General features: G+C 46.6%; 1 protein-coding gene across 3 annotated transcripts in view; it reads left to right on the plus strand.

The window, feature by feature from the left end:
- WDR97 (WD repeat domain 97) overlaps positions 1–26,235 on the plus strand; it is a 684,776-nt gene that overhangs the window by 482,857 nt on the left and 175,684 nt on the right. For all 3 annotated transcript variants that reach the window (XM_077271608.1, XM_077271609.1, XM_077271610.1), the window contains exon 18: positions 22,882–23,097. In XM_077271608.1, coding sequence (XP_077127723.1) covers positions 22,882–23,097 — 216 coding nt within the window. The remainder of the gene's footprint in view (positions 1–22,881; positions 23,098–26,235) is intronic.

Raw genomic sequence — 26,235 nt, forward strand, 5'->3', positions numbered from 1 at the left:
TTTCTGTTTTTGCTTCGTCGGTGGGAATATACAACTAGTAAATGAGTTTGTGAATGTATGTCTTGCAGAGACACATCTGTTTGTAGTTAAGTAAGGAATAGACAACGACTCTGTGTGAATGAGATGATCATATGCTGAGCATTATGGACTGCCAGCAGAAACACTGGTTCTAAAATACATGTTACAGAATCAGGCTCACAAACAACTACATATAATATGAAAATCTAATAGGATATAATTATATAACTGGGACAGTGTGTTAAAAAACACAATTTTGCACTATATGTGCTCATTGGTAATAAAACACACTGCCCTGATTACAGCAGCAAGCTCACAGCAGCTACACATAATATGAAAATCTAATATAAAAACAATCAAATACTGTGATAATAATCACTGTATCAAATTAACAATATCAAACTGAATCAAAAGGGGAGAGCAGACACACAGGGACAGCTGGCTGACAGGGAGGGGAGGGGTTACACACTTTTGATACACTTTGATAGGGGCGGGTCCACCTGTCAAATTGAGTTTGACGAGACCTCCCTATGCTCTACTACTCAGGTTGGTGTACTGCGGTGAACAATAGCGCCCCTATTCCCTGAGCGGGGGAAGATAACAGACAGAGGGCTAACTCAGGAGACAGGGCAAGGGTGGAGGCCCTGGCATCTTCACCTTCAGAAGTATCCTGGGAATAGGGCGAGCTAGGGTGCCCCCTAGAAATAGGGACATGGATACAGAGTGATCATGTGATCTGTTATGCATCATTTTTGGGAGTGTCCATCTACTGGAACCATACACTTAGACTCAGTCTACTACATCTGAGTGTCCTCCACCTCCTGGAGGCATACACTTAGACTTAGTCTACTACATATGAGTGTCCACCTCCTGGAGACATTCACTTAGATGCAGTCTACAACATCTGAGTGTCCTCCACCTCCTGGAGGTATACACTTAAGGCTTGTTTCCACTTGCGAGAAATACGTCCGTGTCTCGCATGTGAAAACCAAGCTCTGGCACCGGCACTCCAGAGCGGAGCGTGCGGCCGCATAGCAATACATGGAGCTGCACGCTCCACTCTGGAATGCCGGCGCCAGAGCTTGGTTTTCACATGCGAGACACGGACGTATTTCTGGCAAGTGGAAACAAGCCCTTAGATGCAGTCTACTACATCAGAGTGTCCACCTGGAGACATACACTTAGACTTAGTATACTACATCTGAGTGTCCTCCACCTCCTGGAGGTATACACTTAGATGCAGTCTGGAGGTATACACTTAGGGCTCATACTCACTTGTGAGCAACTCGGATGAGTCTCGCGTGTTAAAACCCGGCGCTGCTGCCGGCACCCAGATCGGAGCGCATAGGAATACATGCAGCTGCATGCTCCGCTCCTCTGTGCCAGGTGCAGTGCCGGGTATTGCCGTGCGAGACTCATCTGGGTTGCTCGCAAGTGAGTACGAGCCCTAAGACGCAGTCTACTACATCTGAGTGTCCTCCACCTCCTGGAAACATACACTTAGACTCAATTTACTACATCTGAGTGTCCTCCACCTCCTGGAGGCATTCACTTAGACTAAGTTTACTATATCTGAGTGTCCTCCACCTCCTGGAGGCATGCACTTAGACTAAGTTTACTATATCTGAGTGTCCTCCACCTCCTGGAGGCATGCACTTAGACTAAGTTTACTATATCTGAGTGTCCTCCACCTCCTGGAGGCATGCACTTAGACGCAGTCTACTACATCTGAGTGTCCTCCACCTCCTGGAGGCATTCACTTAGACTAAGTTTACTATATCTGAGTGTCCTCCACCTCCTGGAGGCATGCACTTAGACTAAGTTTACTATATCGGAGTGTCCTCCACCTCCTGGAGGCATGCACTTAGACTAAATTTACTATATCTGAGTGTCCTCCACCTCCTGGAGGCATGCACTTAGACTAAGTTTACTATATCTGAGTGTCCTCCACCTCCTGGAGGCATGCACTTAGACGCAGTCTACTACATCTGAGTGTCCTCTACCTCCTGGAGGCATTCACTTAGACTAAGTTTACTATATCGGAGTGTCCTCCACCTCCTGGAGGCATGCACTTAGACTAAGTTTACTACATCTGAGTGTCCTCCACCTCCTGGAGGCATTCACTTAGACTAAGTTTACTACATCTGAGTGTCCTCCAGCTCCTGGAGGCATTCACTTAGACTAAGTTTACTATATCTGAGTGTCCTCCACCTCCTGGAGGCATTCACTTAGACTAAGTTTACTACATCTGAGTGTCCTCCACCTCCTGGAGGCATTCACTTAGACTCAATTTACTACATCTGAGTGTCCTCCACCTCCTGGAGGCATTCACTTAGACTAAGTTTACTATATCTGAGTGTCCTCCACCTCCTGGAGGCATGCACTTAGACTAAGTTTACTATATCTGAGTGTCCTCCACCTCCTGGAGGCATGCACTTAGACTAAGTTTACTATATCTGAGTGTCCTCCACCTCCTGGAGGCATGCACTTAGACGCAGTCTACTACATCTGAGTGTCCTCCACCTCCTGGAGGCATTCACTTAGACTAAGTTTACTATATCTGAGTGTCCTCCACCTCCTGGAGGCATGCACTTAGACTAAGTTTACTATATCGGAGTGTCCTCCACCTCCTGGAGGCATGCACTTAGACTAAATTTACTATATCTGAGTGTCCTCCACCTCCTGGAGGCATGCACTTAGACTAAGTTTACTATATCTGAGTGTCCTCCACCTCCTGGAGGCATGCACTTAGACGCAGTCTACTACATCTGAGTGTCCTCTACCTCCTGGAGGCATTCACTTAGACTAAGTTTACTATATCGGAGTGTCCTCCACCTCCTGGAGGCATGCACTTAGACTAAGTTTACTACATCTGAGTGTCCTCCACCTCCTGGAGGCATTCACTTAGACTAAGTTTACTACATCTGAGTGTCCTCCACCTCCTGGAGGCATTCACTTAGACTAAGTTTACTATATCTGAGTGTCCTCCACCTCCTGGAGGCATTCACTTAGACTAAGTTTACTACATCTGAGTGTCCTCCACCTCCTGGAGGCATTCACTTAGACTCAATTTACTACATCTGAGTGTCCTCCACCTCCTGGAGGCATTCACTTAGACTAAGTTTACTATATCTGAGTGTCCTCCACCTCCTGGAGGCATGCACTTAGACTAAGTTTACTATATCTGAGTGTCCTCCACCTCCTGTAGGCATTCACTTAGACTAAGTTTACTACATCTGAGTGTCCTCCACCTCCTGGAGGCATTCACTTAGACTAAGTTTACTATATCTGAGTGTCCTCCACCTCCTGGAGGCATTCACTTAGACTAAGTTTACTACATCTGAGTGTCCTCCACCTCCTGGAGGCATTCACTTAGACTAAGTTTACTACATCTGAGTGTCCTCCACCTCCTGGAGGCAAACACTTAGGCCGGAGTCACACTAGAGCGTAATACAGATGTTAAAAAAGCGCATAGCACTCAGACCAATGTTAATCTGTGGTGCAGCTCCTATCATCCGTTGTTTTCTCGGCCATATTATACGTGCGTACGAAATTGCAGCATGCTGCGTTTGTCACCGTATTATGCCTGAAATATGCTAGTGCAAGCCTATGGGTGCCAAAAAAAATATGGATTGTACACTGACCATACGTGTGACTTGCGAGAAATACATAAGATTTCTCCAGGTGACAGGAAATGGAATCCTACATTATCAAGAAGCTTTGACATGCTAATTAGCTTAGAAAGCACTCCAAACATCCCGGAAGAACGCCTCCACGGAGTCCAGTATGGCAACATACATAAATGTGGAGTTGCTTTTAGTTCTGGTCCAAGAGAGGCCAGACCTGTGGGATCAGAGGGACGCCCATTATGCTGACCGTGCCCGAAAAGAGGCGGCATGGAGGAGGATATGTGTCCAGATGTTCCATGACTTTGAGGACAGACCACGTGAGGGCCAGCAACAGATTAGTAAGTCCTCTTCTTTCTTAATATTATTGAGCAAACTAACACGTGTTCCCATTAGACCATAAAATAATAATATGTTAACAATTCTTACCAATATGTATAATATTTCTTATATCTAAATTTAACATTATCTGGCCACATGACAGTGCTACATCTTTAATAAAACAAATTGAATGTAATAATTAATTATTATGTTACGTTGCAGTGGATGATGTCATGAGACACTGGCGCAGCATTAGGGATCAGTACCGGCGGGAACGTCAGCAGATGGCCAGGAGTGGTGATGCAGCACCGACTAAAAGGAAATCTATATATTTTCTGGCTCCCATTCTGGATCTCAGACCGTAAGTACATACATCACGCCACATTTTACATATGCTGTTAGGGTCATATTTAATTTTTTTTATCCTATAAAAAACAGCACTCAATCCAACCTCACTGAGAGGGAAACATGCTCTGACTCCGAGGCCCCTATTGACCCAGTCGGGGGAGGTGAAGAGGTGGCTGGCCCATCTTCTGCACCTTCCAGCTGCATCCCACCACCATCACCACCAGCACCAACAGTGCCATCAGGAAGACAGGAGGAACAGGACCAGGGAAACAGCAGCAGCCCTACTGTGCCTCTGGAGACCTCACCACAGGCAGCTGTCATCCCCCGCCGTGGCCGATGCCAAAGAAATAATACAGTCTCTGACACAAGGAGGCATGTAGATACAGGGGTGTTAAATTATTTGTCCAGGGCTGCACACGATGAGGGTGAACAAGCCTATGCCCACAGCCTGGCCAGGTACCGCCGTCCACTACCCTGGGAGGTCAAACTGCATATCCGAGGATCTATTCAAATACTGATTGATGCCTGCACACCATCCAATAACCCATATCAGCTTTTTGAATTTATTGAACGGTGGCAGCTGTCCCCAAATAACCAGCTCATAATGGGCCCAATACCAGAAGTGCAGGCACAATCAGTATCTTAGCCACCTCCTACCCGGGTGCCTACAACACAGCGAAATCCCCCACCAACCCAACATTGGCCTACACAGGCACAAATGCCAGCCTACAATCCACCATCCCAATATGGCCACTTGATCAGACCTACTGTTGGAGGCTGGTCCCAACATGGGTATGGTCGATATGGCCATATTGGGGATTATGAAACACGTGGGCACACAAATACCCAGGTGTATCCACAACAATATACATCATCCCACTTCTTTCCTCACCAACAGGATCCTGGACACATCACCCATCGTGGTGCTGAATATGTCGACACACAGGGTGAGGTCCAAGTTGCGCCGCAAACACAGCAACCAACTCAAGCTGCCATCCCACCATCCCCACCACCAACCTACCATAATTTATTAAAATGTTATTCTAAGTTTGTTTGCTCTGTCAAAGTTATTTCTGTGTATTTTTTAAAAAAAAAATAATCTAAAAGATTTTTTGCCTAAATTTATTTGGGCCCAAAAGCCATATGCAAGTAATATAGTTTATTGTTTGCCAAAGTTATTTTTGGACATTATAAAGAATGAAAACAAAATGAATAGTGTCTTATGTGATGCAGTGACCCCTGTTACAGGTAGGGGGCGCTGCATGGTCTCCCCAGAATACGCATGGAGGTGTATTGAGGCCATAGGAATGCATAGTAATCGCGGGCATAACTATGGTGATGAGACAAAGTCCGGCATTATTGTGAATGGCCGGTATGTGTGTCGCAGAGGAAGATACTCTGCACTGTCAGCATGAAGTAAGGATGTTCTGGGACCTGTAGTCCCACAAGTAATTGTGTTGTTTTAGAGGGAGGCTGACAGGGCTAGTTCTGAGAGCTAGGCGGATCGGACTAGGCACACACCTCCCACCTATGGGAGTGGTTACAGCTTGATAGTGTGACCAGGGTGTTGGTCACATGGTTCGTGTGTGTTTCCTGCAATTGAGTCTGTATAGGTTCCTGTGAGGGTTCTTGTGTATGGACCTGAATGGATCTTGGCTGGAAGGTCCTGTGAAAGGAAAGGCGTCGGTGTTGGGAGGTCTAGAGTGTGGACTGGATCCCTGAAGAGCACCTGGTGAGGCAGTGATCCTGAGTGGCCTCTGTGTTGGGAGGTCCTGTGTGTGGACCTGATCCCTGAACAGCACGAGGTGAGGCCAGGGATCTGCAGAGCCTGTGACGACTACTGTGTGGGGAAGCTACCATCCTTCGGTGGGTCTGGAACTGACTAATGTGTGCCTTCCAGGCAAGTTGGTGATCCCCATAGGCAGCTTCTCTGGAGGACAGGACCCGTGTCATGCCAGCCAGTGAAAACCTGCAACGCTGACGAGCAGGTAAACCAGACTGTGTATTTGGCTCCAGAGCGAGCCTGAATATTGGACTGTACCATGTGTGTATGGTCACAGTCCTGATGGAGCAGAGCCATGCTATGAACACTTACTTTGTTTTGCCATGCTATGAAGGATGTTACTTTGTGTTTTGTGCCACTGGGGTTTATGGAGTAATAAACCCAGTTGAACTTTTGAAGAAAAACCGTGCCCGTGTGCATTTCTCCCGTTGCTAAGCGAGTGTGAAGAAACCAGATTGTATCTTAATTACCCAGACAGCTACGTTTTTGCAAAGCAATAAGAACTGACTTTTCATCTGTATATTGGCTTGTGCATTTAAGTGTTTATGTCTGGTGGTTCAAGAAGACAGACTTGCAAACTGATACCATTTAACATACAGTGTAAAGGCTGAGTCACACATAACGATATCGTTAACGATATCGTTGCAACGTCACGCTTTTGGTGACATAGCCAACGATCCCGCTAACGATCTCGTTATGTGTGACAGCGACCAACGATCAGGCCCCTGCTGGGAGATCGTTGGTCGATGGGAATGATCAGGCCCTTTTTTTGGTCGCTGATCACCCGCTGTCATCGCTGGATCGGTGTGTGTGATGCCGATCCAGCGATGTGTTCACTTGTAACCAGGGTAAATATCGGGTTACTAAGCGCAGGGCCGCACTTAGTAACCTGATGTTTACCCTGGTTACCATTGTAAAAGTAAAAAAAATCATGGGCTATCCGCACCCAGTCTTCCATTTTTGGCTCAGGCATGACTACTTGATGAAGTCGCTTATGGAGGAAAACACGCACACCAGAAGACTTCATACACTTCAAATTTATGTTAAGGACCTACAGTATAACTCTGCCCTTTACCTCGCCAAACAGACCTACTTCACCACCCTGATCTCCTCACTATCCAACAACCCCAAGAAACTTTTTGACACCTTTCACTCCCTCCTCAGGCCAAAAGCACAAGCCCCTATCACAGACATCTGTGTGATGACCTGGCCTCCCACTTTATAGAGAAAATAGACAATATCCGTCAGGAAATCCGCTCCCAGACACCAAGTTCAGTGACTCCCATCTCTCCCTGCATCTCCCCTGGCTCACTCTCCACAATCGATCCCATCACAGAAGAAGTCTCCAGGCTCCTCTCTTCTTCTCGTCCGACTACATGCACCACTGACCCCATTCCCTCACACCTCCTCCAGTCTTTCTCTCCAGTCGTCACAACTCACCTAACTACAATCTTTAATCTCTCCCTCTCCTCTGGCATTTTCCCATCCTCCTTCAAACACTCTATCATTACTCCATTACTAAAGAAACCCACCCTCGACCCATCCTGCACAAACAACTACTGACCTGTCTCCAATCTCCCCTTCATCTCTAAACTCTTGGAGCGCCTGATCTACTCCTGCCTAACCCATTACCTCTCCACTCACTCCCTCCTAGACCCTTCACAGTCCGGTTTCCGCCCCCTACATTCGACAGAAACTGCACTCATCAAGGTGACCAATGACCTTCTGACAGCAAAATGTAACGGTGACCACTCTCTGCTCATTCTCCACGATCTTTCTGCAGCTTTCGACACTGTTGACCACCCTCTACTACTCTCTAGGCTCCAGTCACTGGGCATTAAGGACACTGCTCTCTCCTGGTTCTCCTCCTATATTTCTGACCGCTCCTTCAGTATTCTATTCTCTGGCTCCACTTCATCTCTTCTTCCTCTCACTGTCTGGGTACCTCAGGGCCCAGTCCTTGGCCCCCTTCTCTTCTCCCTCTACACAGCCCCAATTGGACAGACCATCAGCAGATTTGGCTTTCAGTACCATCTTTACGCTGTTGACACACAACTGTTGTGAATTCCGCTCTTGGGCTCCCTCCGGTGGTTGTAAGTAGCACTTTTGTGAATTCTGCTCTTGGGCTCCTGTTGTGAAATTGGATTCTGGGCTCCCCCGGTGGCCACTTGTGGAATTGAACTTGTGTGCATCATCCCCTCTGTTCACCTGCTCCTATCAGGATGTGGGAGTCGCTATATAACCTTGCTCCTCTGTCAGTTTCTTGCCGGTCAACAATGTAATCAGAAGCCTTCTGTGCTTGTTCCTGCTACTAGACAACTCCCAGCTAAGTGGGACTTTTGTCCTTTTGTGTTTTTGCATTTTGTTCCTGTTCACAGCTGCTGTTTCGTTACTGTGTCTGGAAAGCTCTTGTGATCGGAAATTGCCACTCTGGTGTTATGAGTTAATGCTAGAGTCTTAAAGGAATTTCTGGATGGTGTTTTGATAGGGTTTTCTGCTGACCATGAAAGTGTCCTTTCTGTCTTCCTGCTATCTAGAAAGCGGACCTCGATTTTGCTAAACCTATTTTCATACTACGTTTGTCATTTCATCTAAAATCACCGCCAATATATGTGGGGGCCTCTGTCTGCCTTTTGGGAAAATTTCTCTAGAGGTGAGCCAGGACTGTCTTTTCCTCTGCTAGGATTAGGTAGTTCTCCGGCTGGCGCTGGGCATCTAGGGTTAAAAAACGTAGGCATGCTACCCGGCCACTTCTAGTTGTGCGGCAGGTTTAGTTCATGGTCAGTATAGTTTCCATCTTCCAAGAGCTAGTTCTCATATATGCTGAGCTATGTTCTCTCGCCATTGAGAATCATGACAGTTTGACCGGCCCAAAAAAGGGTTAAATTACTGGCTGAGAAAGGAGAGAAAAAAGAAGTCTGCTACAATTTTTTTTTTTTTTCCCCTCTAGTTCTGAGTGTGCTCTTAATTGAATCACTTGCTAGTCTGCCTATACTGCAGCCTTCCTCTCTTTCTCTCCTTCTAATCCTTGAATGGCTCTGTGTTCACCTGTTTCAAATGGATCTTCAGAGTGTAGCTACAGGTTTGAATAATCTCGCCACAAAGGTACAAAATTTGCAAGATTTTGTTGTTCATGCACCTATGTCTGAGCCTAGAATTCCTTTGCCTGAATTCTTCTCGGGGAATAGATCTCACTTTCAAAATTTTAAAAATAATTGCAAATTGTTTTTGTCCCTGAAGTCTCGCTCTGCCGGAGACCCTGCACAGCAGGTCAGGATTGTAATTTCCTTGCTCCGGGGCGACCCTCAGGACTGGGCTTTTGCATTGGCACCAGGGGATCCTGCGTTGCTCAATGTGGATGCGTTTTTTCTGGCCTTGGGGTTGCTTTATGAGGAACCTCATTTAGAGCTTCAGGCGGAAAAGGCCTTGATGTCCTTGTCTCAGGGGCAAGATGAAGCTGAAATATACTGCCAAAAATTCCGCAAATGGTCTGTGCTTACTCAGTGGAATGAGTGCGCCCTGGCGGCGATTTTCAGAGAAGGTCTCTCTGATGCCATTAAGGATGTTATGGTGGGGTTCCCTGTGCCTGCGAGTCTGAATGAGTCCATGACGATGGCTATTCAGATCGATAGGCGTCTGCGGGAGCGCAAACCTGTGCACCATTTGGCGGTGTCTACTGAGAAAACGCCAGAAAATATGCAATGTGATAGAATTCTGTCCAGAAGCGAGCGGCAGAATTTTAGACGAAAAAATGGGTTGTGCTTCTATTGTGGTGATTCAACTCATGTTATATCAGCATGCTTTAAGCGTACTAAGAAGCCTGACAAGTCTGTTTCAATTAGCACTTTACAGTCTAAGTTTATTCTATCTGTGACCCTGATTTGTTCTTTGTCATCTATTACCGCGGACGCCTATGTCGACTCTGGCGCTGCTTTGAGTCTTATGGATTGGTCCTTTGCCAAACGCTGTGGGTATGATTTGGAGCCACTGGAGGCTCCGATACCTCTGAAAGGGATTGACTCCACCCCATTGGCTAGTAATAAACCACAATACTGGACACAAGTGACTATGCGTGTTAATCCGGATCACCAGGAGGTTATTCGCTTTCTGGTGCTGTATAATCTACATGATGTTTTGGTGCTGGGATTGCCATGGCTGCAATCTCATAACCCAGTCCTCGACTGGAGAGCTATGTCTGTGTTAAGCTGGGGATGTAAAGGAACTCATGGGGACGTACCTTTGGTTTCCATTTCATCATCTATTCCCTCTGAGATTCCTGAATTCTTGTCAGACTTTCGTGACGTTTTTGAAGAACCCAAGGTTGGTTCACTACCTCCGCACCGGGAGTGCGATTGTGCCATAGACTTGATCCCGGGTAGTAAATACCCTAAGGGTCGTTTATTTAATCTGTCTGTGCCTGAACACGCGGCTATGCGAGAATATATAAAGGAGTCCTTGGAAAAGGGACATATTCGTCCTTCGTCATCTCCCTTAGGAGCCGTTTTTTTCTTTGTGTCTAAGAAAGACGGCTCTTTGAGGCCGTGTATTGATTATCGACTTTTGAATAAAATCACGGTTAAATATCAATATCCGTTACCACTGCTTACTGATTTGTTTGCTCGTATAAAGGGGGCCAAGTGGTTCTCTAAGATTGATCTCCGTGGGGCGTATAATTTGGTGCGAATCAAGCAGGGGGATGAGTGGAAAACCGCATTTAATACGCCCGAGGGCCATTTTGAGTATTTGGTGATGCCTTTTGGTCTTTCCAATGCCCCTTCAGTCTTCCAGTCCTTTATGCATGACATTTTCCGCGATTATTTGGATAAATTTATGATTGTGTATCTGGATGATATTCTGATTTTTTCGGATGACTGGGACTCTCATGTCCAGCAGGTCAGGAGGGTTTTTCAGGTTTTGCGGTCTAATTTCTTGTGTGTGAAGGGTTCTAAGTGTGTTTTTGGGGTTCAAAAGATTTCTTTCTTGGGATACATTTTTTCCCCCTCTTCCATCGAGATGGATCCTGTCAAGGTTCAGGCTATTGGTGATTGGACGCAACCCTCTTCTCTTAAGAGTCTTCAGAAATTTTTTGGCTTTGCTAACTTTTATCGTCGATTTATTGCTGGGTTTTCTGATGTTGTAAAACCATTGACTGATTTGACTAAGAAGGGTGCTGATGTTGCTGATTGGTCCCCTGATGCTGTGGAGGCCTTTCGGGAGCTCAAGCGCCGCTTTTCTTCCGCCCCAGTGTTGCGTCAGCCTGATGTTGCTCTTCCTTTTCAGGTTGAGGTCGACGCTTCTGAAATCGGAGCTGGGGCGGTGTTGTCGCAGAGAAGTTCCGACTGCTCCGTGATGAGACCTTGTGCTTTTTTTTCCCGTAAATTTTCGCCCGCCGAGCGGAATTATGATATTGGGAATCGGGAGCTTTTGGCCATGAAGTGGGCTTTTGAGGAGTGGCGTCACTGGCTTGAGGGGGCCAGACATCAGGTGGTGGTATTGACTGACCACAAAAATTTTATTTACCTTGAGTCTGCCAGGCGCCTGAATCCTAGACAGGCGCGCTGGTCGTTGTTTTTCTCTCGGTTTAATTTTGTGGTGTCGTACCTACCGGGTTCTAAGAATGTTAAGGCGGATGCCCTTTCTAGGAGTTTTGAGCCTGACTCCCCTGGTAATTCTGAGCCCACAGGTATCCTTAAAGATGGAGTGATATTGTCTGCTGTTTCTCCAGACCTGCGGCGGGCCTTGCAGGAGTTTCAGGCGGATAGACCTGATCGTTGCCCACCTGGTAGACTGTTTGTTCCTGATGATTGGACCAGTAGAGTCATCTCTGAGGTTCATTCTTCTGCGTTGGCAGGTCATCCTGGAATCTTTGGTACCAGGGATTTGGTGGCAAGGTCCTTCTGGTGGCCTTCCCTGTCACGAGATGTGCGAGGCTTTGTGCAGTCTTGTGACGTTTGTGCTCGGGCCAAGCCTTGTTGTTCTCGGGCTAGTGGATTGTTGTTGCCCTTGCCTATCCCGAAGAGGCCTTGGACGCACATCTCGATGGATTTTATTTCGGATCTGCCTGTTTCTCAGAAGATGTCTGTCATCTGGGTGGTGTGTGACCGTTTCTCTAGGATGGTCCATCTGGTTCCCTTGCCTAAGTTGCCTTCTTCTTCCGAGTTGGTTCCTCTGTTTTTTCAAAATGTTGTTCGTTTGCATGGTATTCCTGAGAATATCGTTTCTGACAGAGGGACCCAATTCGTGTCTAGATTTTGGCGGGCATTCTGTGCTAGGATGGGCATAGATTTGTCTTTTTCGTCTGCTTTCCATCCTCAGACTAATGGCCAGACCGAGCGGACTAATCAGACCTTGGAGACATATTTGAGGTGTTTTGTGTCTGCGGATCAGGATGATTGGGTTGCTTTTTTGCCTTTGGCGGAGTTCGCCCTCAATAATCGGGCCAGCTCTGCCACCTTGGTGTCCCCGTTTTTCTGTAATTTGGGGTTTCATCCTCGATTTTCCTCCGGTCAAGTGGAATCTTCGGATTGTCCTGGAGTGGATGCTGTGGTGGAGAGGTTGCATCAGATTTGGGGGCAGGTGGTGGACAATTTGAAGTTGTCCCAGGAGAAGACTCAGCTTTTTGCCAACCGCCGTCGTCGTGTTGGTCCTCGGCTTTGTGTTGGGGACTTGGTGTGGTTGTCTTCTCGTTTTGTCCCTATGAGGGTTTCTTCTCCTAAGTTTAAGCCTCGGTTCATCGGCCCGTACAAGATATTGGAGATTCTTAACCCTGTGTCCTTCCGTTTGGACCTCCCTGCATCCTTTTCGATTCATAATGTTTTTCATCGGTCATTGTTGCGCAGGTATGAGGTACCGGTTGTGCCTTCCGTTGAGCCTCCTGCTCCGGTGTTGGTTGAGGGTGAGTTGGAGTACGTTGTGGAAAAGATCTTAGACTCTCGTGTTTCCAGACGGAGACTCCAGTATCTGGTCAAATGGAAGGGATACGGTCAGGAGGATAATTCTTGGGTCACTGCCTCTGATGTTCATGCCTCCGATCTTGTCCGTGCCTTTCATAGGGCTCATCCTGATCGCCCTGGTGGTTCTGGTGAGGGTTCGGTGCCCCCTCCTTGAGGGGGGGTACTGTTGTGAAATTGGATTCTGGGCTCCCCCGGTGGCCACTTGTGGAATTGAACTTGTGTGCATCATCCCCTCTGTTCACCTGCTCCTATCAGGATGTGGGAGTCGCTATATAACCTTGCTCCTCTGTCAGTTTCTTGCCGGTCAACAATGTAATCAGAAGCCTTCTGTGCTTGTTCCTGCTACTAGACAACTCCCAGCTAAGTGGGACTTTTGTCCTTTTGTGTTTTTGCATTTTGTTCCTGTTCACAGCTGCTGTTTCGTTACTGTGTCTGGAAAGCTCTTGTGATCGGAAATTGCCACTCTGGTGTTATGAGTTAATGCTAGAGTCTTAAAGGAATTTCTGGATGGTGTTTTGATAGGGTTTTCTGCTGACCATGAAAGTGTCCTTTCTGTCTTCCTGCTATCTAGAAAGCGGACCTCGATTTTGCTAAACCTATTTTCATACTACGTTTGTCATTTCATCTAAAATCACCGCCAATATATGTGGGGGCCTCTGTCTGCCTTTTGGGAAAATTTCTCTAGAGGTGAGCCAGGACTGTCTTTTCCTCTGCTAGGATTAGGTAGTTCTCCGGCTGGCGCTGGGCATCTAGGGTTAAAAAACGTAGGCATGCTACCCGGCCACTTCTAGTTGTGCGGCAGGTTTAGTTCATGGTCAGTATAGTTTCCATCTTCCAAGAGCTAGTTCTCATATATGCTGGGCTATGTTCTCTCGCCATTGAGAATCATGACAGGCTCCCTCCTGTGGTTTTGAGTGGTATAGATGCTTCTTGGATTTAGCATCAGCAGCTGCTTCCACTGATCGTCTTTCTGGCTCGGCTATTTTAGTCTGGCCTTATCCCTCAATCAATGCCAGTTGTCTATTGTTCCTGCTTGGAGTCACTGCTCTTTTGGATTTCCCTGACACTCTGACCAGTTCTGCAAAGATAAGTCCTTGCTTGTCCTTTTGCAGTCCACTTGTTGTGGACTTTATTGTTCAGCACATTCTATGTTTTGCTCATTTGTCCAGCTTATCAGTATGGATCTATTCAGCTAAGCTGGAAGCTCTGGGCAGCAGATTTTGCCCTCCACACCTTTAGTCAGGTGTGGAGATTTTTGCATTCTCTGCGGTGGACTTTTTCTAGTTTTTATTACTGACCGCACAGTGTTCTTTCCTGTACTATCTATCTAGCTAAAAGTGGCCTCCTTTGCTAAATCTTGTTTCATACTACGTATGTCATTTCCTTCTCCTCTCAGTCATTATTTGTGGGGGGCTGTCTATCCTTTGGGGATTTTCTCTGAGGCAAGATAGCTTTCCTGTTTCTACCTTTAGGGGTAGCTAGTTCTCCGGCTGTGACGAGGTGTCCAGGGAGTGACAGGAACATCCCACGGCTACTGCTAGTGTTGTGTTAAGATCAGGAACTGCGGTCTGTATAGTTACCACCTGCTCAGAGCTAGTCGCATGTCGCTCCTAAATCACCAGTCCATAACAGTACAACTGGCCAAAAAATGAGTTGAATGCATCTCAAAAGAAGGAAAAGAAAAAGAGTTCTGAGCCATTTTTTTTTCTTTAGTCTGTTTTGTCTTTTTCCTTCCTCTTAATCTCTGGGTGGTTCAGGATTTGGGCGCAGACATGGATGTTCAGGGTTTGTTTTCTCGTGTGGATCAGCTTGCTGCAAGAGTTCAGAGTATCCAAGATTATGTTGTTCAGACTCCAGCCTTAGAGCCTAGAATTCCTACTCCAGATTTGTTTTACGGGGATAGATCTAAGCTTTTGAACTTTAAAAATAACTGCAAATTGTTTTTTGCTCTGAAACCCCGTTCCTCTGGTGACCCCACTCAGCAAGTTAGAATAGTTATTCTCTGCTGCGTGGTGACCCTCAGGACTGGGCATTCTCCCTTGAGTCAGGGGATCCGGCATTGCTTAATGTAGATGCATTTTTTCAATCGCTTGGATTATTGTATGACGAACCTAACTCTGTGGATCATGCGGAAAAAGCCTTGTTGGCCCTGTGTCAGGGTCAGGAAGCGGCAGAATTGTACTGCCAGAAATTTAGAAAATGGTCTGTGCTCACTAAATGGAATGAGGACGCTCTGGCAGCAATTTTCAGAAAGGGTCTTTCTGAAGCCCTAAAAGATGTTATGGTGGGGTTCCCCACGCCTGTTGGTTTGAGCGAATCTATGTCCTTAGCCATTCAGATTGATCAGCGCCTGCGCGAGCGCAAAGTGGTGCATCATATGGCAGCGTCCTCTGAACAGAGTCCTGAGCCTATGCAATGTGATAGGATTCTGACTAGAGCAGAACAGAGGGGATACAGACGTCAGAATGGGCTGTGTTTTTACTGTGGTGATTCAGCTCATACTATTTCTGATTGCCCTAAGCGTATTAAGAGGGTCGCTAGATCTGTTACCATTAGTACTGTACAGTGTTGTGAAATTGGATTTTGGGCTCCCCCGGTGGCCACTGGTGGAATTGAACTGGTGTGCATCATCCTCTCTGTTCACCTGTTTCCATCAGGATGTGGGAGTCGCTATTTAGCCTTGCTCCTCTGTCACTTCCATGCCGGTCAACATTGTAATCAGAAGCCTTTCTGTGCATGTTCCTGCTGCTAGACAACTCTCAGCTAAGTTGGACTTTTGTCCTTGTTTGTTTTTGCATTTTGTTCCAGTTCACAGCTGTAGTTTCGTTTCTGTGTCTGGAAAGCTCTTGTGATCTGAAATTGCCACTCTGATGTTATGAGTTAATACTAGAGTCTTAAAGTAATTTCAGGATGGTATTTTGATAGGGTTTTCAGCTGACCATGAAAGTGCCCTTTCTGTCTTCCTGCTATCTAGTAAGCGGACCTCAATTTTGCTAAACCTATTTTCATACTACGTTTGTCATTTCATCTAAAATCATCGCCAATATTTGTGGGGGCCTCTGTCTGCCTTTCGGGGAAATTTCTCTAGAGGTGAGCCAGGACTATATTTTCCTCTGCCAGGATTAGTTAGTCCTCCGGCCGGCGCTGGGCGTCTAGGGATAAAACGCAGGCTACGCTACCCGGCTACTGTTAGTTGTGCGGCAGGTTTAGTTCATGGTCAGTTTAGTTTCCATCCTTCCAAGAGCTAGTTCTCATGTTTGCTGGGCTATGTTCTCTTGCCATTGAGAACCATAACAGTACAGCCTAAGTTTCTCCTGTCTGTGACCCTGATTTGCTCATTGTCATCTTTCTCTGTCATGGCATTTGTGGATTCAGGTGCTGCCCTGAACTTAATGAACTTAGACTTCGCCAGGCGCTGTGGTTTTTCTTTGCAGCCTTTGCAGAGTCCTATTCCTTTGAGGGGTATTGATGCTACACTGTTGGCCAAGAATAAACCTCAGTATTGGACTCAGCTGACTATGTGCATGGCTCCAGCACATCAGGAAGATTGTCGTTTTCTGGTGTTGCATAATTTACATTATGTTGTTGTACTGGGTTTTCCATGGTTACAAGTACACAATCCAGTGTTGGATTGGAAATCGATGTCTGTGACTAGTTGGGGTTGTCAAGGGGTACATAGTGACGTTCCTTTAATGTCAATTTCCTCTTCCCCCTCTTCTGATGTTCCTGAATTTTTGTCAGATTTCCAGGATGTATTCGATGAGCCCAAGTCCAGTTCCCTTCCTCCTCATAGGGACTGTGATTGTGCTATTGACTTGGTTCCTGGCTGTAAGTTCCCTAAGGGCCGACTCTTCAATCTGTCTGTGCCAGAGCATGCCGCCATGCGGAGCTATGTTAAGGAGTCTTTAGAGAAGGGGCATATTCGGCCGTCTTCGTCACCATTGGGAGCGGGATTCTTTTTTGTTGCCAAGAAGGATGGCTCCTTGAGACCCTGTATTGATTATCGTCTTCTTAATAAGATCACGGTCAAATTCCAATACCCTTTACCTTTGCTCTCTGATTTGTTTGCTCGGATTAAGGGGGCTAGTTGGTTTACCAAGATTGACCTTCGAGGGGCATATAATCTTGTTCGTATTAAACAGGGTGGCGAATGGAAAACTGCATTTAATACGCCTGAAGGCCATTTTGAATACCTGGTGATGCCTTTCGGGCTTTCTAATGCTCCTTCGGTATTTCAGTCCTTCATGCATGATATTTTCGGCAATTATCTTGATAAATTCTTGATTGTGTATTTGGATGATATTTTGATTTTTTCCAATGATTGGGAGTCTCACGTGAAGCAGGTCAGGATGGTATTCCAGATCCTTCGTGATAATGCTCTATTTGTGAAGGGGTCTAAGTGCCTATTTGGAGTTCAGAAGGTCTCTTTTTTTGGGGTTTATTTTTTCTCCTTCGTCTATAGAAATGGATCCTGTTAAGGTCCAAGCCATTCATGACTGGATTCAACCCACATCTGTGAAGAGCCTTCAGAAATTTTTGGGCTTTGCTAATTTTTTTTGCCGTTTCATTGCCAACTTCTCTAGTGTGGTTAAGCCCCTGACCGATTTGACGAAGAAGGGCGCTGATGTGACAAATTGGTCCTCTGAGGCTGTTGAGGCCTTTCAGGAGCTTAAGCGCCAATTTACTTCTGCCCCTGTCTTGCGTCAGCCTGATGTGTCTCTGCCTTTTCAGGTTGAGGTTGACGCTTCTGAGATTGGGGCAGGGGCCATTTTGTCACAGAGGAATTCTGATGGTTCCTTGATGAAACCATGTGCCTTCTTTTCCCGAAAGTTTTTGCCTGCAGAACGCAATTATGATGTCGGCAATCGGGAGTTGTTGGCTATGAAGTGGGCATTTGAGGAGTGGCGACATTGGCTTGAGGGAGCCAAGCACCGCGTTGTGGTCTTGACCGATCATAAGAATCTGATTTACCTCGAGTCGGCCAAGCGGCTGAACCCTAGACAGGCTCGATGGTCCCTGTTTTTCTCCCGTTTCGATTTTGTGGTCTCATATCTTCCGGGATCTAAGAATGTTAAGGCGGATGCCCTCTCTAGGAGTTTTTTGCCTGATTCTCCTGGAGTTCTTGAGCCGGTTGGCATTCTTAGGGAAGGGGTGATTCTTTCTGCCATCTCCCCTGATTTACGGCGGGTGCTTCAGGAATTTCAGGCTGATAAACCTGACCACTGTCCTGTGGGGAAGCTGTTTGTTCCTGATAGATGGACAAGTAAGGTAATTTCTGAGGTCCATTTTTCGGTGTTGGCCGGTCATCCTGGGATTTTTGGTACCAGAGATTTGGTTGCTAGGTCCTTTTGGTGGCCTTCCTTGTCGCGGGATGTGCGTTCTTTTGTGCAGTCCTGTGGGATCTGTGCCCAGGCTAAGCCTTGCTGTTCCCGCGCTAGTGGGTTGCTTTTGCCTTTGCCTGTCCCTGAGAGGCCCTGGACGCATATTTCCATGGATTTTATTTCGGATCTTCCTGTGTCTCAGAGGATGTCTGTTATCTGGGTGGTTGTGACCGGTTCTCTAAAATGGTCCATTTGGTACCTTTGCCTAAATTGCCTTCCTCCTCTGATTTGGTTCCATTGTTTTTTCAGCATGTGGTTCGTTTGCATGGCATTCCGGAGAATATTGTGTCTGACAGAGGTTCCCAGTTTGTTTCCAGGTTTTGGCGGTCCTTTTGTGCTAGGATGGGCATTTATTTGTCTTTTTCTTCGGCGTTCCATCCTCAGACAAATGGCCAAACTGAGCGAACTAATCAAACCTTGGAAACCTATTTGAGATGCTTTGTGTCTGCTGATCAGGATGATTGGGTGGCTTTCTTGCCGTTGGCCGAGTTTGCCCTTAATAATCGGGCCTGTTCGGCTACTTTGGTTTCGCCTTTTTTTTGTAATTTTGGTTTCCATCCTCGTTTTTCTTCAGGGCAGGTTGAGCCTTCTGATTGTCCTGGGGTTGATTCTGTGATGGACAGGTTACAGCAGATTTGGACTCATGTGGTAGACAATTTGACGTTGTCTCAGGAAAAGGCTCAGCGTTTTGCTAACCGCCGTCGGTGTGTTGGTCCTCGGCTTCTTGTGGGGGATTTAGTCTGGTTATCTTCTCGTCATGTTCCTATGAAGGTTTCTTCCCCTAAGTTCAAGCCTCGGTTTATTGGTCCTTATAAGATTTCTGAGATTATCTATCCAGTGTCTTTTCGTTTAGCCCTTCCAGCCTCTTTTGCCATCCACAATGTATTCCATAGATCTTTGTTGCGGAAATATGTGGTACCCGTGGTTCCCTCTGTTGATCCTCCTGCCCCGGAGTTGGTTGAGGGGGAGTTGGAATATGTGGTTGAAAAAATTTGGGATTCTCGTTTTTCGAGGCGGAGGCTTCAGTATCTTGTCAAGTGGAAGGGTTATGGCCAGGAGGATAATTCTTGGGTGGTTGACTCCGATGTCCATGCCGCCGATTTGGTTCGTGCTTTTCACTTGGCTCGTCCTGATCGGCCTGGGGGCTCTGGTGAGGGTTCGGTGACCCCTCCTCAAGGGGGGGTACTGTTGTGAATTCCGCTCTTGGGCTCCCTCCGGTGGTTGTAAGCTGGAAGCTCTGGGCAGCAGATTTTGCCCTCCACACCTTTAGTCCGGTGTGGAGATTTTTGCATTCTCTGCGGTGGACTTTTTCTAGTTTTTATTACTGACCGCACAGTGTTCTTTCCTGTACTATCTATCTAGCTAGAAGTGGCCTCCTTTGCTAAATCTTGTTTCATACTACGTATGTCATTTCCTTCTCCTCTCACAGTCATTATTTGTGGGGGGCTGTCTATCCTTTGGGGATTTTCTCTGAGGCAAGATAGCTTTCCTGTTTCTACCTTTAGGGGTAGCTAGTTCTCCGGCTGTGACGAGGTGTCCAGGGAGTGACAGGAACATCCCACGGCTACTGCTAGTGTTGTGTTAAGATCAGGAACTGCGATCTGTATAGTTACCACCTGCTCAGAGCTAGTCGCATGTCGCTCCTAAATCACCAGTCCATAACACACAACTATACACGTCATCCCCTGACCTTACCCCCGCTGTACTACAGAACGCCACTGACTGTCTGTCCGCAGTCTCTAACATCATGTCCGCTCTCTATCTGAAACGCAATCTCTCCAAAACTGAACTTCTTCTGCTCCAACCATCTACTAACCTCCCTAAATCTGACATCTCCCTCTCCATGGGTGGCACCATAGTAACACCCCGGCAGCAGGCGCGCTGTTTGGGTTTTGTTTGACTCTGATCTCTCCTTCACATCCCATATACAATCTCTTGCTCGCTCGTGCCGCTTACACCTAAAGAACATCTCTAGAATCTGCTCTTTTCTCACCATGTAAACAACAAAAACCCTCACTGTCGCCCTGATCCACTCCCGCCTGGACTACTGCAATGCTCTATTAATTGGCCTCCCCCTTACTCGACTTTCCCCTCTCCAGTCTATCCTTAATGCGGCAGCCAGGGTAGTCCATCTAGGTAATCGTTACTCGGACGCGTCCGCTCTTCGCCAGTCGTTACACTGGCTGGCCATTCATTATAGGATCCAATACAAAGCACTTGTTCTCCCCCACAAAGCTCTTCACAGTGCGGCACCCCCTTACATCTCCTTCATTTCTGCCTATCGGTCTAACCGACCTCTGCGCTCTGCAAATGACTTTCGACTAACCTCTGCACTAATCCGTACCTCCCACTCCTGACTCCAAGACTTCTCCTGTGCTGCGCCAATCCTCTGGAATGCTCTACCACAAGATATTAGGACCATCCACAATTTGCATAGTTTTAGGCGCTCGCTCAAAACACATTTGTTCAGAGCGGCCTATCACGTTCCCTAACCAGTCATTTTATGTTTGTGTGTAGCCCATTCACTATCTCCATCTACCCCCCACCCCTTGAAGATGGCTGGACCATCATTGTAAATACATCATTGTAAATACACACCTGTACCTTGTATCTCCCCACCTCATTGTAGATTGTAAGCTCTCACGAGCAGGGGCGGCTTATTGTGCTTTATTATTGTATTGTTAACGTTGTTACTTATGATTGTTGTTTGAAACTGTTAAACTGTAAAGCGCTGCGGAATATGTTGGCGCTATATAAATAAAGATTATTATTATTAAGTCGTGACCAGATTTCGGAACAGGTAGAGTGCACTATGCCTGATTTTGTGGATTTTCCAATTAAAAGTTCATGATGCAGTGTCGCATATGAAAGACCGGTTGTGAGGAAGCTAAAAGTGAAATGAAAAAGAAAATAATCAGATAACTTATTTCTACATGTTAAATTTTAACAGTTAATTAATTTTGAGTCTGTTCAGAACAAGCCATAAAAAATGTGATTTTTAACACTGACAATGTTATTTGTAAATGAGCAAAACATTATGATTAATTACAGGGGTTTTAAAAAAAAATATGCAAAAATTACAAAAGGTATTATATTCAGAATTAAACCAAAAGTGTATAAACATCATCAACATAGAGGAGGAGGAACACATACCGTAACATAAGGCTAAGGCGCTCCTCGGCTGAAATACACTGGCGCATCCTGGTGTCCTTAAAGGTTATCCCAGGGCGCACTGTCTCCAACAAAACATGAAAGGTGGCAAGGCTCATGCGACAATATTGGTAAAACTTGCCGGGATGTGTCCGCAAAGATGCATAGAGATGGTGGCAATGGCCTTTAGTGAGGCGTTGCCTCAAAAGCGGATGGACCCACATTCGTCTCCTCCTCCTCGGATCCACAATCACTGGGTATGGCTGCCCAAAGCGTCGTGACAAAACCCAGTTGTAAAGCACCCGCTGAATTGGGGTGAAATGAAATCTGTCAGACATGTTTCCCAATAATCCGAAATCCACAAACCAAACCACGGCCAGAAACTGCACAGAGTGGAGTGTGACACCTGTTGTAGAGGCAATAAATAGGGTTGTTGATTATGTTTTAAATTATTTTCAGGCCTAAAAACCGTTAAATGTCCATTTTGCAAGGGTGCGAGGAAAAAATGCTATACAGATGACACACGGATACTTTTTGGAGAAAAAATCGCATCCTCGCATTGAATACGGATGATATACGGATCACTGTTCATGAACATTTCTGCGAATCTCGTCAGTAAAAAACGGACTGTATTTTTATACATTGGGTGTGACGCCAACCTTAGACTCAGTCTCCTCCATCTCCTGGTGGTGGACACTTCCGAAAATGATATGATACATGTCAGAGCACATGTTCGCTCTGTCTGCACCCTTGCAGTCTTTTGTCCCGTCAGTCCATATGTCTGGACCCAGTTTTGCTGAGTGATTTCTGATGTATGCCCCGACGAGGACACAGAACACAATGTGAATGCACCCTAAGTCATTCAGTTGGCGGAGCAGAGCGGATTGTGTTGGAGCTGGAGAGAGACAGGCCAGAATCTCCCTGACAAGAGACTGCACAGGTCATGGGCACAAACTGCGAGTATCACTGGTAGCTGTGGCAGTTGTTTTGCGGGAGCGATCTGGGACAGAAACAAGACAGTAAAGTGGGCACCGCAAATAGATCTGGGACTAGCTGAGCCGTGTCCGAGTAGCCAGGGTCTGTATTGTTTAGTTAGCGCCTGGACAAGGCCGGGATTTTATCTTTATAGTTCCGTTTTTTGTGCTGTGCAGCCTGTGGAAATAAACTTGACATTGTTTTTGACACAAGAATCCAGTGCCTGTGTGAACGCTGCCTACTGCTGAGCGTGAATCCCTACACAGGTTTGATATCTCGTTTTCCTGTTTCCTTTAACTTGAACTAATTCCTTACTTTTTTGTTAGACTTTTCAGGAGCCCTTTCTCCCTGTGCAGCTTCCTCCACAATCCCCACCGCTGTGTCCTCCTGCAGTCAAGGCGTGCTCTACAGCATCTACGAGCCTCCAGGATGATGAGCTTTCTGTGAAGATCCCGGAGATGGTGCCGGTCCCAGAGATCCCAGCTTTCCTTCTGCAGTTCCAGGATCAGAGTTGGTTCTCCCTTATTCTGCCTGAAGCTGAGGTGATGGAGCCCAGGGTGTGATAATGTTATCATTATGGCGCTTCATTTCCTTTGTACACAAGTAGCAATGGGATTTATGTTCTCATTTCACAGACTTGATGTATAATTGCGTCTTATTATATATAAGGTGAGCATATGGTGAGCGGATTGGAAAGTATGTCCTACGAGGAACGGTTAAAGGATCTGCGAACATTTTGCTTGCAAAATAGAAGGCTAAGAGGAGACTTAATAGCTGTCTACAAATATCTGAAGGGGTATCACAGTGTAGAGGGATCATCCTTATTCTCATTTGCACATGGAAATAATAATAATCTTTATTTTTATATAGCGCTAACATATTCTGCAGCGCTTTACAGTTTTTTGCACACTATCATCGCTGTCCCCGATGGGGCTCGCATTCTAAATTCCCTATCAGTCTGTTTTTGGAGTGTGGGAGGAAACCGGAGGAAACCCACATAAACTCCTTGCAGATGTTGGAAACATGAGAATGAAACTGAAAGGAAGACAAAGTTTTTGACAGTGAGGGTGATCAATGAGTGGGACAGGCTGCCATGAGAGGTAGTGAGTAGTGATGAGCGAGTATACTCGTTGCTCGGGTTTTCCCGAGCACACTCAAGTGGTCTCCGAGTATTTGTAACTGCTCGGAGATTAAGTTTTCATCACCTCAGCAGCCTGATTTGCGGCTACTAGACAGCTTGAACACATGTGGGGATTCCCTAGCAACCAGGCAACCCCCAAATGTACTCAGGCTGGCTAGTAGCCGTAAATCATTCAGCTGCGGCAATGAAAACTAAATCTCCAAACACTAACAAATACTCGGAGACCACCTGAGCGCGCTCGGGAAAACCTGAGCAACGAGTATACTCGCTCATCACTAGTAGTGAGTTCTCCTTCAATGGAAGTCTTCACACAGAGGCTGGACAGACATCTGTCTGAGATGGTTTAGTGACTCCTGCATTGAACATGGGGTTGGACATGATGACCCTGGAGGTCCCGATGACCCCGGAGGTCCTTTCAACTCTGACATTCTATCATTTTAGGTGGAGACAGACATCTGTCTGAGATGGTTTAGTGACTCCTGCATTGAACATGGGGTTGGACATGATGACCCTGGAGGTCCCGATGACCCCGGAGGTCCTTTCAACTCTGACATTCTATCATTTTAGGTGGAGGCTTCTGTTACTTCTCCAAGGAGGTAACTTTAAATATGCTACATTATGTGCAGCATACGGTAATGAGAAAAAGTAAGTACACCCTCTTTGATTTGTGTGTATTTACTTATCAGGACAAAAAAAAATCTGGTTCTTAGAAGGTTTTAAAATTAGGTAAGTCCAGTCTTTCGATGAAGAACAACATATGAAATTTACATTGTGTAATTATATATTTACCAAAACCTACAGATACCGTGTGTGAGAAATGAAGGACATCCCATGACCGTTGTACAAGCTCCTGCAGCAAGAAGATGGTTCCATATATGATCCCTCATTCTTCGGGACTTTGGGCTTCTCTTCTGTACATTGTTGCTTTGGTTCATTGTGGTCATCCGTTTCAGAACAGCTCTCTTGAGGTTCGGCCGCTGCATTTATATTAAGTTGAGCTGTGGATTATTAATATTATTTATATAGCACCATTAATTCCATGGTGCTGTACATGAGAAAGGGGTTACGTACAGGGTTTAAGATATCGTTTACAGTAAACAAATTTACAATGACAGACTGGTACAGGGGAGACGACCCTGTCCTTGTGGACTTACATTCTATGGGATAATGGGGAAGAGACTGAAGGTCAGGGGTGCGGCAGCTCTGGTGGTGGTGAGGCAGCAACTTGGGCAGTGGTGAGGCGGCAGCTTGGGTGGTAGTGAGGCGGCAGCTCGGGTGGTGGTGAGGCGGCAGCTCAGGCGGTGGAGAGGCGGCAGCTTGGGCAGTGGTGAGGCGGCAGCTCGGGCGATGGTGAGGCGGCAGAATGGTTATTGCAGGCTGTAGGCTTTCCTGAAAGATGGGTTTTCAGGTTCCATCTGAAGGATTTGAGGGTGGTGGATAATCGGACGTGTTGAGGCGTGGAATTCCAGAGGATGGGGGATATTCGGTAAAAATTTTAGAGGCGGTTGTATGAGGAACGAATAAGTGTGGAGGAGAGTAGGAGGTCTTGGGAGGATCGAAGATTACTTGAGGGAAGATATTGGGAGATTAGTTCAGAGATATAGGGAGGGCACAGGTTGTTGATGGCTTTGTAGATCAGTGTTAGCAGTTTGAACTGGATTCGTTGTGGAATTGGGAGCCAGTGGAGGGATTTGCAGAGGGGAGAAGCAGGGGAGTAGTGAGGAGAGAGGTGGATTAGCCAGGCAGCAGAGTTGAGGACAGACTGGAGCGGTGCAAGAGAGTTAGCGGGGAGGCCTCAGAGGAGGGTGTTGCAGTAATCGAGGCGGGAGATGATGAGGGCATGCACAAGAGTTTTGGTAGATCGTGGGGTGAGGAAGAGATGGATTCTGGCAATATTTTTGAGTTGGAGGCGACAGGAGGTGGCAAGAGCTTGGATGTGAGGTTTGAAGGACAGGGCAGAGTCGAGAGTTACCCTGAGGCAGCAGATTTCAGGTGCAGGAGAGAGCGTGATGCCGTTTACCAGAATAGATAGATTAGGTAGGGGGGATACGCAAGATGGAGGAAAGATGATGAGTTTGGTTTTGTCTACATTGAGTATTAGGAAGCGAGAGGTGAAGAATGACGATATGGCTGACAGACACTCCGAGATTCTGGACAGCAGAGAAGTGACATCTGGGCCAGAGAGGTAGATCTGAGTGTCGTCTGCATACAGGTGGTACTGGAAGCCATGGGACTTTATGAGTTGTCCTAGGCTAAGGGTCTAAATGGAAAAAAGTAGGGGCCCTAGGACAGAGCCTTGAGGGACTCCAACAGAGAGAGGGCGGGATGAGGAAGTAGTGTGAGAGTGGGAAACACTAAATGTGCGGTTGGAAAGGTATGAGGCTATCCAGGACAGGGCAAGGTCTTTGATGCCAAGGGAAGAAATAATCTGTAGCAGTAGGCAGTGGTCGACTGTGTCGAAGGCAGAGGACAGGTCGAGAAGGAGGAGGATGGAAAACTGTCTGTTAGCTTTGGCTGTAAGTCACTATCAATTTTTGTC

This window comes from Ranitomeya variabilis, chromosome 6, assembly GCF_051348905.1.
Source record: "Ranitomeya variabilis isolate aRanVar5 chromosome 6, aRanVar5.hap1, whole genome shotgun sequence".
Lineage (NCBI taxonomy): Eukaryota > Metazoa > Chordata > Amphibia > Anura > Dendrobatidae > Ranitomeya > Ranitomeya variabilis.